The sequence below is a fragment of the Phocoena sinus genome, chromosome 12 (genome assembly GCF_008692025.1).
Source record: "Phocoena sinus isolate mPhoSin1 chromosome 12, mPhoSin1.pri, whole genome shotgun sequence".
Classification (NCBI taxonomy): Eukaryota; Metazoa; Chordata; class Mammalia; order Artiodactyla; family Phocoenidae; genus Phocoena; species Phocoena sinus.
The window spans coordinates 14,737,399-14,752,850 of NC_045774.1; the positions used below are offsets into that span (position 1 = coordinate 14,737,399).

General features: G+C 40.4%; 1 protein-coding gene across 2 annotated transcripts in view; it reads right to left on the reverse strand.

Annotated features, from left to right (window-relative positions):
- Positions 1 to 15,452, reverse strand: part of AKAP12 (A-kinase anchoring protein 12) — a 100,302-nt gene that overhangs the window by 65,234 nt on the left and 19,616 nt on the right. Inside the window, exon 1 of one of the 2 annotated variants that reach the window (XM_032650968.1) lies at positions 4,121 to 4,183. The exons of the other annotated variant lie outside the window; for it this stretch is intronic. Within the exon in view, the coding sequence (XP_032506859.1) occupies positions 4,121 to 4,168 (48 nt within the window). The 5' untranslated portion in view covers positions 4,169 to 4,183. Of the gene's footprint in view, positions 1 to 4,120; positions 4,184 to 15,452 lie in introns of those variants that run through there. 2 annotated transcript variants of the gene reach the window in all.

Here is a 15,452-nt window from a genome sequence, read left to right on the forward strand (position 1 = left end):
CTCCCTGACTCTGGTTAGTTCTCTAACTCAATCTGTCACTCCAGTCTCCTTTAGTTCCTAACCGTAATTCCCTGCCATCAACTACAGAGGCCCAGCCTCCTTATCTAAGAGCCTCTGCCTTGCCATGATTTCCTACTACCCTCTTCCTTAAAGGCTCCGCCCTGAGCTAATCAGGAAGAAATTCTCAACGTTCTTCACCAGTCACCTCTGAATTTTTATACAATGCAGGCTATGCTGTGGGAAGTTTCAAGGGCTAAGCTAAGATTAAAAAATCTACTCCGTGAGGATGGCGGACACACCCAGCACCTTACACATAATACGCTTTAGGTAAATAGTTATTGAATTCAAGTGTGACTAGCTTGAACAGAAACTGGAGGTAGACAGCAGGGAACAAACCTAGTCAACAGACAAGAGGCAAAAAGGAAAAAGCAATTACATCAAAGAATCCCTACGAGCGATAACACCATTAGACCCAGGCCAAAGAGCCTCTCACTTTGCACAGTCCATTCTGGCGGTCCTCTGGCCCTTCCCTCCCCTACAGGAAGCAAGAGGGCAAACCTACCTGAAGTTGCCATCCCACCCGCCCGGGGACCCAAGACTGTGGAGTTCCCAGGGCACCCCAAGGCCAGGGGCCTGCCAAAGGCTGTTTGTTATGATGGAGTTTGGGGGGTAGGGACAAAGCTTGGACAGTGGGCTGGTTAATCACATCCATGTGCTGAAGGCCTCTCAGGGGCAACCAGGAGTGGGAAGAAGGCAAACTGGAGGCTGGCCCTCCCTCCAGCCTGCCTCCTTTCTGGTAGGGAAGGTCTAGGGGTCTAAGAGTTCTAAACTCAGATCTGGCCTTCTAGGTCATTATGAAGGTATGTTTTTCAAGATAAGACAATAGCATTTCATTTAACAATGTGTTAGCTTGATTAATAGTTTTAAAATATTTTGACATGTAGTACATGTGTCTTCATTTGTATTCTTGTCCTGGGCCCTGCAAACATGAGGGATGAGCCTATGAGAACCAAATCCGGGTTATGAGCAGCCCAAGGCCTAAAGGGAAAAACCCAGCACCATCCATTAGAGTCAGCCCAGAGGAGTGAAGAGCCAACCTCCAGGATTCTACTCAGGCTCTGCTTCCTGGAGCTGGGTGACCTTAGTTAAAGCTGCTTCACCTGTCAGCCTGTGCCTCAGTTTCCTCATCTGTAAAATGGATCTAATAGTACCTACATCTCAAAAGGTTGTTGAAAGGATTACATGAGTTAATATTTGTAAAGTTCCTGAAACAACCCCTGGGACGTAATAAGCACTATGTAAGAGTTTGTTAAAGAAACAAAACGTATGTGGAGAAAAGGAGCCACAGGAAATCAGGTCCCAACCTCACAAAGAATGCATTAACCACAAAACCCAAGACTTAAAAATCCATGGTATCATTAGATAACAAAGGGTTAAGTTCAGGATTGGGGGCTTGGCCTGTAAACCCAATCCTTATGTGTAGGAAACTTCTAAGAGAAGACACTTCCAGCAACTCAACTCGCCAAAAAAATTAGAAAAAATTGTTTGCCGAGGGACTGCCCACAGATGTGAAAATAGAAACCGTGAGTTTAGAAGCATATAATAAGACCCCAATAGATAAAATGGGCAAAGAATACCGTTCGTAACATGAAACTAAATCAGTAAATCAACACATGGAAATATATTCACCTGCTCTAATCAAGTAAAAGAATGCAAAAACCAAAGCAAACTTAAGATGCCATCCTTCACCTGTCTAAGTAAACTCTACCAGTATCAGTGACATGGCAGTAAAATCTGAACACTTATTTGTTCCCAGCGGCATCGAAATTAGCATCGCTTGTGAAAGCACGCCCTTAACCACCAATTTGTAGAGGAAGGCTCACAAGGTAAGCCACTTATCTTGGGTAAGTGGCAGACCGAGGATTCAAATCCATATCTTGATGACAAAACATTTGCTGTTTCTACCATTCGTGAAACCGGGAAGTTTACCCTCAGGAAATAAGAGAAGAAGGTCACAGAAACAAAGACACTCCCTGCAGAATGGAAATCAGCTGTCAGTGTGTTCCCTGGCAAATAAAAAGAATTACTTCGTTAGCTGTAATGTATTTTTTAAAATGACATGGAAACACAGGAAATTCTATAAGTGAATGCAAAATGGGAGTGTTTTCAAGCTAACTGCAACCCAATAAAAATCCATATGCTTATGAATCACAAATTATGGATTAAATATATTGAATACATATAAATTTAAAATTCTTATGCCAGAAGGGAGGGAGTGTTCTGAGTATTTTTAAAGTATCTAATATTATAATATCTTTAAGAAGGAGGGAGACAGAATACGATTATGAAACATTAGAGCTTGACGTGTTCATCTTCGAGACCATCCAGAACAGTCTCTCCATTACACTGCTGAGAACCCAGCCCTGAAAGAACGCTATTTGTCCAAGGTCACAGACCTCATGAGGAATAGAAACCACACTAAAACACTCTCGGCTTCAAGGTCACTGTTCCCATCTCCTTCTCTATCTCTACCTTTCTTTTAAAAAGATAACATTGGGCTTCCCTGATGGCGCAGTGGTTAAGAATCCGCCTGCCAGTGCAGGGGACCCGGGTTCAAGCCCTGGTCCGGGAAGATCCCATATGCCACGGAGCGACTAAGCCTGTGCGCCACAACTACTGAGCCTGCGCTCTAGAGCCCGCGAGCCACAACTACTGAAGCCCACGGGCCTAGAGCCTATGCTCCGCAGCAAGAGAAGCCACGTGCACCGCAATGAAGAGGAGGCCCCGCTCACCACAACTAGAGAAAGCCCACGCAGCAACGAAGACCCAACGCAGCCAAAAATCAATAAATAAAATAAATTAATTAATTAAAATAAATAAGTAAATAAATTAATTTAAAAAAGAAAAAGAAAATAATAAATGGCTCTTGGATTCTCCCTCATTGTGAGTCTATCCACATTCATACATTACAGACCCAAAGATTTCCTTCCACATAGAAATTAATATGAAATTGGAATTCCCGGGAAGTCCAGTGGTTAGGACTCTGAACTTTTACTGCTGAGGGCCTGGGTTCAATCCCTGGTCAGGGAACTAAGATCCCACAAGCCATGTGGCATGGCCAACAACAACAAAAAGAAATTAACATACAATTAACTCATGAACTTTTCAAATACTATCTGAAGTGATACATTTCATTTTCATCATTGTAGGTGTTAAGTAAAATATGAAAATCTGAAAGAGAAGATGAACAGTGTTTACTATCCCCCTTTCACAGTAGTAAGAAAAAAGAAATGCTTCTTCTCTACTAGGAACACACACACACAGACACACACTCACACACACACCTATTAGCTGTTCCCTAAGGATCTGAAAGGGAAGTCTTAACAAGTCTCATATATTCCAGTGATTAATGCTTTATTTAACATTACCAAAAATACCAGTACCAGGCAAACCAATGCAATTAAAGAATAAATTCTTACAAAGTCCACACATTACTCCTAAAATCTGTTCCTATGTATATTATTAGCATTTAAAATGAACAGAAGGGAAATGTTAAAAAAGTAGGATTTATAGCCCTGTTAAAATACAGTATACTAAAGAAAATGGTTAAATAGGAGGCAATGGTCTACTTGCAGGTTAAGCTTGCTCATTTTATTAAGGAAACAGGTTATTTTTAAGACCTAAGAATTAAACTCATTCAATAAATACCTACTGAGTGTCCATTAGTTCTCAAGCATCAAATTTTCAGTTAAAGAAATGTAACGGGAATATTTTCAAAGTATTTCAGTTCTACAAAGTTCTCTCGTTGTAAAACTCTAGATGCTTAGAAACTATATGTGTCCTCTTTCCACCCATTTTGCATTTTAAAAACTCTCCTTCTTCAAGGAGTAGATCCAGAAAATGAGTTTTATCTGTCTGGGTGTGGTTATCTTAGGAGGATTCCACCCCCAAAGAAAAACTCAAGGCTTTCCCTTAACTTAGGAACATACACATTGCTGAGGAAAGCACTCCAGTCTATGTAACATTTACAACTGACAAATGATTCTTGTAGCCCCGTGGATTAATAAGTGATCCCCATCTGCTCCAACGGAAATCGGGAGCCCCGGCGTACAGAACCCACCTTGAAACAGCTGCAGAAGCAATTACCCCTAGGAAAGGACGGATGCATTTTCTTCTGTATCTTCGAGATTTTATAAGTCGCTGGATTTGTTTTTAGGTTTGTTTTCGTGTTCACTAAATGACCACAAGCAAGATTTGTTTAAAATGGCTTAAACTGAGTATGTGCCTGTAGAAATGCACACACAAGGAATTCCACCTCAAAACCGCCAAGAAAAAGGCAATCCTTCCATATCAATCCACGAACGATAGTCTTTTAAACAGCAGGTCCCCTTGTATTCTTACTAATTGGATAAATCAACAAAAAGGTCTATCTAAATCTTTCACAAAAAGATAGGATTGTGATCAAACACAATCAGAGACTTCCCAGGAGGAAAAGGTAAAATAAACGATAAGTAAATAAAATAAGTTCCTCCAAATCTTCGGCTCTCCCAGTGTACTGTGCTCCTGGAACCACTCCCAGCCCCGCTGGCTTCCCTTTGTGTGAGCCACCGGGAAGCTCTGTCCACAGGGAGAGGCGACGCAGTGAGTGTGAGGCAGGTTCAGCGCTGGGAGGGAACCGTATCCCTTCAGCTGCCCGGACCGCTGACAAAGTTAACTTGAAAGAATGCTCAACATCATTAATCATTAGAGATATGCAAATGAAAACTACAATGAGATATCATTGCACACCAGTCAGAATGGTCATCATCAAAAAATCTAGAAACAATAAATGCTGGAGAGGGTGTGGAGAAAAGGGAACACTCTTGCACTGCTGGTGGGAATGTGAATTGGTACAGCCACTATGGAGAACAGCATGGAGGTTCCTTAAAAAACTACAAATAGAACCACCATATGACCCAGCAATCCCACTACTGGGCATATACCCTGAGAAAACCATAATTCAAAAAGAGTCATGTACCACAATGTTCATTGCAGCTCTATTTACAATAGCCAGGACGTGGAAACAACCTAAGTGTCCATCATCGGATGAATGGATAAAGAAGATGTGGCACATATATACAATGGAACATTACTGAGCCATAAAAAGAAACGAAATTGAGCTATTTGTAATGAGGTGGATGGACCTAGGGTCTGTCATACAGAGTGAAGTAAGTCAGAAAGAGAAAGACAAATACCGTATGCTAACACATATATAAGGAATTTAAGGGAAAAAAATGTCATGAAGAACCTAGGGGTAAGACAGGAATAAAGACACAGACCTACTAGAGAACAGACTTGAGGATATGGGGAGGGGGAAGGGTGAGCTGTGACAAAGTGAGAGAGTGGCATGGACATATATACACTACCAAACGTAAAAGAGATAGCTAGTGGGAAGCAGCCACATAGCACAGGGAGATCAGCTCAGTGCTTTGTGACCACCTAGAGGGGTGGGAGGGAGGGAGACGCAAGAGGGAAGAGACATGGGAACATATGTGTATGTATAACTGATTCACTTTGTTATAAAGCAGAAACGAACACACCATTGTAAAGCAATTATACTCCAATAAAGATGGGAAAAAAAAAAAAAGCTAACTTGGTTGCATTAGCCATCCTTTCTCTGTTCCACTAACGCCCTGAGCAAAAACAGAAACAGCAATCCAAGGCATTGGCACCTATGAAAATGTCTTCATCACTTTGCGATGTGTAGCGAACATTTGGAGGAAGAAATCTACATTTTCAATTCCTTCCTGGCTCTGCTAGCGAGACTTTGCAACAATGACTAACCAGCAGAACACCATGCTGTTAAACTGAACTTTTACAGCTATAGCTTTGCTACATTTAAATTCTGTGCAAGATTTTACAAGTGTTCGGGAGGTCCAAGAGGGAGGGGCTATACATGCACATACAGCTGATTCACTTCGTTGTACAGCAGAAACTAACACAACATTGTAAAGCAATTACACTCCAAAAAAAAAAAAGTGTCCCAGGAACATGGAAAGATTAAAAAAATAGGAGATTCACTGTTCTACACTGAAAATTGTATTTCAAGGTCTCTTTAAGCTCACCACTACCCTAATGACGTTTATACACAAAATTTCAGCCTGATCAATTTGTTAACCAACAATTGTTAGACCAAGAAAAATTGTCAGGGGTGTTATCGATTAATATTATGGTCAATCTAATTTTTATCCTTTAGTAGCTATTTTCTTCCTGCAAAGATGAATGCTAATAAACACTTAAAACCAGTCTAGATGTCTAGATAAATAGAACAGTTTTCCAAGTCAATGAGGCATTCTGATGGTTTAACCTGCATAAAGTCATTCAACAAAAATAAGACTAGAAACAGTCCTGCAATCCCCACAGTGGAGTGAAAAATACAAATGCACAACTTGCAGGCAGACAATGAAATGCAGGTGGTTTTCTGAGACAGATGCCAGGAAAATAATTATTTACAATCTTACTCCTTCCAGCGATAGTCATAGTATAAGATTTCTTGTTTTTAACATTCAAAGTACTAAATCAATATAAAACGTATAAATGTATAAATGTTCTGATTTTTAAAAAAAGACTGTTATTGATTCATTCAAATGTCTCCTACAACAAAAATATGAGCCTAGGAAATGTGGCATCTCCTATAATGGAGTTTCTAAGGGAAGGTCTCAGTCAGGCAGTTTTTTGGATCACCTTGTTGGAGGGTAGATTCATTTTGCAAACATCTAGTCTTCAACAGGGTTTCCCCTTTTCTAGATGTAAAATGTACATGCATTCTTCAAGGATTACTCTGAGGGTTCAACATCCAAAATGCAAATAACATAGGAGACCTCAAACTTGACACAAGGGACACTACCCAGTTCTAGGTTCTCTCAGATGCAAAACCTCTGCCCTTTCCAACGCCTTCCAAACGCAGCACGCTAAGAAGCTAGGAAGATGACAGTTTAGGGACCCTTGCTGCGAAGCTCAAAATGGCCGCCAGGGTGATCCATTCGCAACATTGCTGGACCACATTTGGGTCAAACAGGTTTGTAAGAACTGGCTTCGAATTCTCACCTCTGCCTTCGTACATTGTCTCTATGAACCTGAGTTTGTGTGTGTGTGTGTGTGTGTGTGTGTGTATTTGTAAGGCTTTTGAAGTTAGAAACTATAAAATTGTGAAATGGCACCCAGTCACAAATATTCCTTTTTTCTAAGAATATGCAAAAGAGATAACGGTTGTGTTAACTTGGAATTTCCACTTTTTTCCCCCTCTGCTACTTTATAATCTTTCTACAGTTTCTAATTTCCATATTTATAATACGGAAAGACCATTACCTGGTCAGGGACAGAACTTTTTTTTTTTTTTTTTGCGGTACGCGGGCCTCTCACTGTTGTGGCCTCTCCCGTTGCGGAGCACAGGCTCCGGACGCGCAGGCTCAGCGGCCATGGCTCACGGGCCCAGCTGCTCCGCGGCATGTGGGATCCTCCCGGACCGGGGCACGAACCCGTGTCCCCTGCATCGGCAGGCGGACTCTCAACCACTGCGCCACCAGGGAGGCCCGGAACGGAAATTTTTTGTTTTGTGTTATAACTGGCAACTTCTTCCAGGAAAAAAAAAAAAAAAAGAACACTTCTGACAAAATATTTCTAATTCATTTTAATGAAATTAAGGCCTATTATTCTAGTCAACTGCCTTGCTTCCCTGCTACGCTACCCCTCCCTCGTCTTCCTTAACCACCACTCACACCCAGGTGATCCTCAGGAACTGAGGGTAACGACCATCTTGATCCCATTTTTTTAACCAGTCTAAGCAATAACCATCTAACCATTCTCTTGTTCTGTTAAATAAATATGCTCATAACGTTTCTACTGGGAAAAATTTTTTTACCTTTAAGAGGAAAACGAAGGGAGAAAAGAGGATACAAAGGAAAAGCTCTTCTCTACAGAAGAACGCCAGATGGAGAAATGCAGAAAGAATGATGGATGAGAACGTTACCATTTTGTATCCCCCAATGTGATTCAGTCGAGGATCATCAACGGATGCTAAAACACTGTTCGGCAACAGAATAATCAGCATCGAGCGCTCATATTATCCCACAGGGAAAAGCATACCTTCCTAATGAAGAGATCTGGTGGGAACCATTAATCAAATCATGAAACTCAGCATCACCTATTGATATAATCGGGCAGCCAGGCGTTATATGACTCCCGGGGTGATGTAATAGTAGGTACTCAGTAACACCTAGGTGTATTCTTGCTAAGACTGTTCAGCCTCAATCTAATCATAGAAAAACAAATCCAATGAGCCCACTATCCAATAAACTGGCCTGGGCTCTTTAAAAAAATCCCACAAAAAACAAAAAGGCAGGAGAAGTATTCTAGTTTAAGAGACTAAAAGAAACGTAACTGAATGCAATATGGGACTTTTGATTAGATCCCGGATCCAATTTTTTGAAATGCAGGTATAAAATATGTTTAAGGAATAGCAGAAGTTTGAATAGGGACTCTATATTAGATGATATCATCAATTTTATGTTAAATTTCTCAAGTGTGATCATGCTACTGGGGATAAGCAGAAGAATGCAAGGATTTATTCTTAGGAGGCAGGGCTAGACTCTTCAGAAGTGTTTTGATGTGTAAAAGAGTTCAGTCACCACACATACACACAAAAGTATACAAACAAGACAAGGACAGACAAATCTGGCATACGCTGACGACTGGTGAATTTACACAAGTAACTGCCACTACGTTATTTGGTGAGAAACATATTTAACCAACAGAAATTCTCACCACCTCCTCACCATGGAAACATTTAATTATTCCATCAACTCCCCCATCTAGAAACAGTATTTCTTATCTATTAAGTCAGGACTGTAAGAACCACTTTTCAGAAGCCAGAACGTGCTTTAACTGCCAAGGATGCACAATGCATACTGTTCCCTTGGATCCGCTGTGCTGTTTGCTGTACAAACATTGATTTCAGAAGGCATCTTTAATTTTTAGCTTTACTTGGCTGTATAAGAATACCAGATATTGGGCTTCCCTGGTGGCGCAGTGGTTGAGAGTCCGCCTGCCGATGCAGGGGATGCGGGTTCGTGCCCCGGTCCGGGAAGATCCCACATGCCTCAGAGCAGCTGGGCCCGTGAGCTATGGCCGCTGAGCCTGCGCTCCGCAACGGGAGAGGCCACGACAGTGAGAGGCCCGCGTACCAAAAAAAAAAAAAAAAAAAAAAAAAAAAGAATACCAGATATTTATTTCACTAAAAATAAATGGGATCAACATGATTGGCCATCAGGGAAATGCAAATCAAAGCCACAGTGAGATACCACTTCACAGATTACAAGTACTGGAGAGGATGTGGAGAAACGGGAACCCTCTTATATTTCCAGGGGGAAGGTAAAAGCTGCCTTGGAAACCAGTCTGCTAGTTAACATATAACCCAGCGATTCTACTCCTAGATAAATACCCAAGAGAAATGAACACATACGTCTAAGCAAAAACTTGTACACTAATGTTCTTAGCAAAAAGTGGAAACAACCCAATGTCCATCAACATGGATAGATGCGTGGATAAATAAAATGTGGGGAAGAACCACACAGTACAAAATTATTGGGCAATAAAAAGAAACGAAGTACTGATACATGCTGCAACATGGATGAATCTGGCAAACATTAAAGTAAGTGAAAAAAGTCAGAAACAAAAGGCCACATACTATGTGATTCCATTTATAAGAAATGTCCAGAATAAGAAAATCTTTACAGATAGAAAGGAGGTTAGTGGTTACCAGGGACTGGAGGGAAGGGAAATGGGGAATGATTGCTAATGGCTATGAGGTTCATTTTGGGGGTCAAAATGTTCTAAAATGGACTGTTGTGATGGTAAGTGTACACAACGCAGTGAATATACTAAAAACCACTGAATTGTACACTTTAAATGGTAAACTGGGGACTTCCTTGGCGGCGTAGTGGTTAAGAATCCACCTGCCAGTGCAGGGGACATGGGTTTGATCCGTGAGATCCAGGAAGATCCCACATGCTGCGGAGCAACTAAGTCCGTGTGCCACAACTATTGAGCCTGCGTTCTAGAGCCCGCAAGCCACAACTACTGAAGCCCACATGCCGCAACTACTGAGGCCCGTGTGCCTAGAGCCCGTGCTCCGCAACAAGAGAAGCCACGACAATGAGAAGCCCGCGCACCGCAATGAAGAGTAGCCCCCACTCGCCACAACTAGAGAAAGCCCGCACGTAGCAATGAAGACCCAACGCAGCCAAAAATAATAATAAATAAATAAATAAATGGTAAATTGTAGGGTATGTGAATTATATCTTAATAAATTCTTCCAGCAATTGAGACTAGGAAATATCTCAGAGGGAAAGTTACCCATGGATGTCTTCCTGGGGTAAATATATCTGTTCATTTCCTATTAATCACAAGCCAAGATCTACAATGCTTCTTGAGCAACAGTAAAATGTCATGACAAATCAGAGTTAAGTGGTGTTGATTCCTGAAGGAAATAAAATACATCCTTTTAATTATGTAAGCCTCCCCAGATGTTTTGGCCAGTTCTTATGGTAGAAATAAGCTCCTTTTCCACTAAATTTGGAGGGGAAGACTGAATAGGATGACAAATGAGTCTAAAGTGCTCTTGAAAGATATTCTGCACTAAATTTTAAAAATTTAGGAAGGATATATAAAACAAAAAAAAAACCCTTAAAACTCTGGTGACATTTTGGGACGTCTCCAGAAATCTTTTCAGTTAAGATCGAACATCCTTCATCCTGACCATGAGATTTAGTCATTAGACATTAAATATTTTCCACACCTAGTACTGGGGACAGCTTCCTTCCAGCATTCTTAACACAGAACTCATATTACACTAAACTTTGATATGCCCCAAGTTCTAATTTTCTTTCTGTAATATTAAAACAGGGATTTGAAAGCTGGTCAAATACCCTGCAAATTATAAACATGGGTCTGTTCCAAAATTGAAAGTTTCCATATAATGTAGGTATTTGATTAGATGTCACACCCTCTCTTGTAAAGCAAAAAGAACAATATTGACAGATTCACATTAAATTTAGTTAGATATATGTATAGCTGCCAAAGTTTTAGTTTTGTTTTAAATACACATATTTGAGAACATGTCCCATTGTTTTAATAATGGCTACTTGCTTGGTCCCATATGAAGATTCCTGGATCTCACTTAGTAGAAAAGAAAAAGATAAAGCGGGGGGTTTTGCAGGGGGATAGGAGTGGGTGGCATCTGTCAGGCAGAAAGGTGATGCCCAGTGAGTGTGGGTAGGAATCAGAGTACCTGGGGAGGCCTAAAGGATGATCACTTAGCTCTCTCCATCAGCAATACCTGAAGAGAAAGGTTCAGAGAGCCCAAAGAATGGATGTCTCCCTATTGGCAATGGAAAAAACTGGCAGCCTGGAGACCTTGCCTTTGAACTATCTCAGCTGCCACTAAAAAGAAACCACGTCCCACACCTTCCTGGAACTTGTCACACTCTGTTCCTGCCATTATCCCTGTTATGTTTGCCTGTGAAAAAGCCTTATTAAATTAACAGTGATATGTTACCTTGCCAACCTGTGAGAACAGTTATGGCGTCTTTCCATGGTTGCATTCTAGACATTTAATAGGCCCCGATAACAGGAATCAAAAATGGTGTACAATGACTACAGATGCAAAAGCAGGTCCCTTGTTCTACACATCTATAACTTACTTGCAAAACTTATCACAGGAAACAAAGCTGGCACTCTGAAGAACACTCTTTTCAAAATAACCCTACTCCAAACCCTACATTCTCTCTGTTCACCAGGGTTTTGTGGATTCTGCTTGTGACAACTGTCTCTCAAGGCCCTGAAAATATTCATGAGTCTTTTAAGGACCAAAATCTACACTTCTGGCTTTAATGTAGCAATATCTGGCACTAAAATGTGACTCTGAGGACTAAGTACTATACTCCAAGTAGACATTGACCGGTGCAAACCACGGTACACTATTTCTATTAATATAGCATAAGAGGGACTTCCGTGGTGGCGCAGTGGTTAAGAATCCGCCTGCCAGTGCAGGGGATGTGGGTTCAATCCCTGGTCCAGGAATATTCTACATGCCGCGGAGTGGCTGGGCCCACGCACCACAACTACCGAACCTATGCTCTGTAGCCCATGCGCCACGACTACTGAAGCCGGCACACCTAGAGTCTGTGCTCGGCAACAAGAGAAGCTACCTCAATGAGAAGCCCACGCACCGCATCGAAGAGTAGCCCCCTCTGGCCACAACTACAGAAAGCCCACACCCAGCAATGAAGACCCAATGCAGCCAAAAATAAATAAATAATTAATTAATTACTATATATATATATATATATATATATATATATATATATATATATAGCATAAGAGTATGTTTGGTATGTATTAGCCACCCGCTCTCATTTAATACTATAGTTAACAGAAAATCAATTAAACCCCCAGTGTTTTACTTCCCTTCTGTTTTGGGTTTTTTTAAAAAAATTTTTGGCTGCGTTGGGTCTTCGTTGCTGCACGCAGGCTTTCTCTAGTTACAGTGAGCGGGGCCTACTCTTCATTGCAGTGCGTGGGCTTCTCATTGCAGTGGATTTTCTTTTTGCGGAGCACGGGCTCTAGGCACGTGGGCTTCAGTAGTTGTGGCTCGTGGGCTTTAGAGTGCTGGCTCAGTAGTTGTGGTGCACGGGCTTAGCTGCTCCGTGGCATGTGGGATCTTCCTGGACCAGGAATTGAACCCATGTCCCCTGCATTGGCAGGCGGATTCTTAACCACTGCGACGCCAGGGAAGTCCCTCCTTCTGTTTTTAAACTAGATCCTCTTTCATCCTAAATTCCCTCCCATGTTGATCTATCTGCTGGTTATTCAATAAGCTTAAAAAGGGAAAATATTAAAGAAAGTTTTTAAAAGTTGACCTAAAACACTGTCGTCCTAACACCTCTTCATTTTCATGTGCTCCCTTCAATTTTTAGCCACATACATACACTTGGATTATATACAGTTCCACATATTTTCCCCAGTTTGAAACCATAACCGTTTTCCCAAGTTGCTACCAATTCTCTTCATGTATCCTTTAACGACAAAGGATCAGGTGTATGTACCACACATAATTCACTTAACAGGTCTTTCAAAACCGATAAACATTTGTAACACATTTTATGTAACATAGCTTACCTTCCTTTATATTATTTATTTGCTGAATTTCCAGAACCAGGTGCACTGGAAAAAAGGATGTGAACACTTACATGGTTCAATGCATTGCCAAATTGCTCTATAATTTTTTCTTTTTAAGCACGGGAATGGATGCATTTCATGGATGTTTCAAAGATGTTTTCCTTCTGTCGTATTAGAGGCCCTCCTTGCTCCCCATTCTTCCACAGATCTAGTGCCCTCCTCTGTCTCTACTGGGTGCCCTGGGTCTGCCTGCTCCAGTGCACTGAGCTAAACTGGCTCTCTTCTTGATCCCATAACACTGTCACCATACCTACGTTTGAAAAAAGACGTCATCCAGCGTTTGCTTTCTATCCTAACTTTTTAAAAAATCTTTTGTCAATTTGAGATATCTGCCTTCAGTTCTGCTGCAAGGTGATGAAATAGCAGGCAACTCTTACCAGGATGATCAATCGATTATGTTTATTCAACTGTATGTGTGACTAGACCACATTTATAACAACTCAGTTTTGTCAGACCTCTCTCGTGAAATCCAGAATCACCATCAGTCCATTCCCCTGAAATCTTATAGTTCAGGAACCTGAACAACAATAAAAGACCAAGAAATGAAGGGAAAAAAATTAAATTAATTTGATTATTAGGTTTATTCTTAATTAAGTGAACCCAAGCTGACCCCTAATGATCACCAACTTTTTCTCACACAACTGTTGAGCAATCCATTCTAGGCTGGGAAGGATGTTATAATCGCCATTATCTGTGGTTCCTTCTGTTAAGGAAGATTGACTGATGGGGGGGATGGATGGGTAAGGAGAAAGAAGGGCTTTTATATAGTTATGTATGTACTATCAGATTTTTAAAAGCACTATTATTCTTGAATTTTAAAAACATGAATTTAAGTGGGCCTTTCTCCAGAAAGGTAATATATTCAAATGTTTGTCTTCTGCTATAGTCTTCTACTAGATTTAAAATACAGCAATAGAAAATGAGCTTGAAAGCTACTGGGTTGAAGTTGTTTTAGCTAACTGATTTAATGGGTCATGAAATCCCTACAGTGACTAAAGTTCAGACAGTAAATAGGAGTTCCCTTCCTCTACTTCGATTTTTGAAATATTTTTTAGCAGGGGCCAACTGGATTCCTATGAAGGAAAGTATTAAACAGTCGTAAGAACCTAAGTCAGATGAGTTAACAAATATCACTTCCTTTTAGTCATTCAGCAATAACATTTTTTCAGTAAAGAATCTTTTGATTACTAAAAACTATTGAATTGTACACTTTTTTTTTTTTTGGCCGAGCCTAACCACTGGACTGCCAGGAATTCCCCTGACTCGTAACACTTTAAATGGGTGAAATGTATGTTAGGTGAATTATATATTAATAAAACTGTTGCAGAAAGAAAAAAATGCTTTCATTTACAGGTATAAATTTAACTTTGTCCTTAAAAACGTAAGCTTTTACTATAAATTCTATTTACTACAGACAAATTTGGTCTGTATCATCCAAATAAATGAGATTTTTGAGTCTGAATTTACTTTTTTTTACGAGAAATATTACATACATATTTATATTATATAAAAATCTATCTTTTTAAAAAGTTGCATTTTGCATTTGTTAATATACATGTGTCGCCTGTTTTATGACCAGTGTTTACCCCTCTAAGTCAGTTCTATGCATAACCATTCACCAAATACTGCTGCTCTGGTTTCTTAGAGGAAACATTCTGTGCTATGCTATGATGTATTGTCATCTTGCTGCTTGACAAATAGGTTTATAAGGAATTAGAACTGTGTGTGTTAATAGTACCTTTGTATAACGAGATGTAAAATTAGAGATGAGTCTGTGTAAACGATTACTCACTGTTTTAGAACTGGTCAGCACTATATCTAAAGCTTCTGTGGTTTGTATGATGCTTCACTTCACACAGAATAAAGTAAAATGGAAACAAAAAAAAAAAAAAATCTATCTTTAACAGGCATTTGTGATTCCTACTATCTTGATGTAGAATTTGTTGGCAAAAGAACCACCTACAATTTTGCATTCAATATAGATCTTATTCTTTTATGATGCTAGCAAGCAAAACTAGTAAATTGCTTTCAACACATATTTTAGAGCTAATAGGTTCTTGTCTATTGTCCTTAAGGCATTCAAGCCTCCTTGCAGGACCACACTTTGCTTGAGCTTTCTTCTTGGTGCCCTTAGACTTTTGGGCCATCTGCCAAGCTGATGTTCTCTGTTCCCTTCC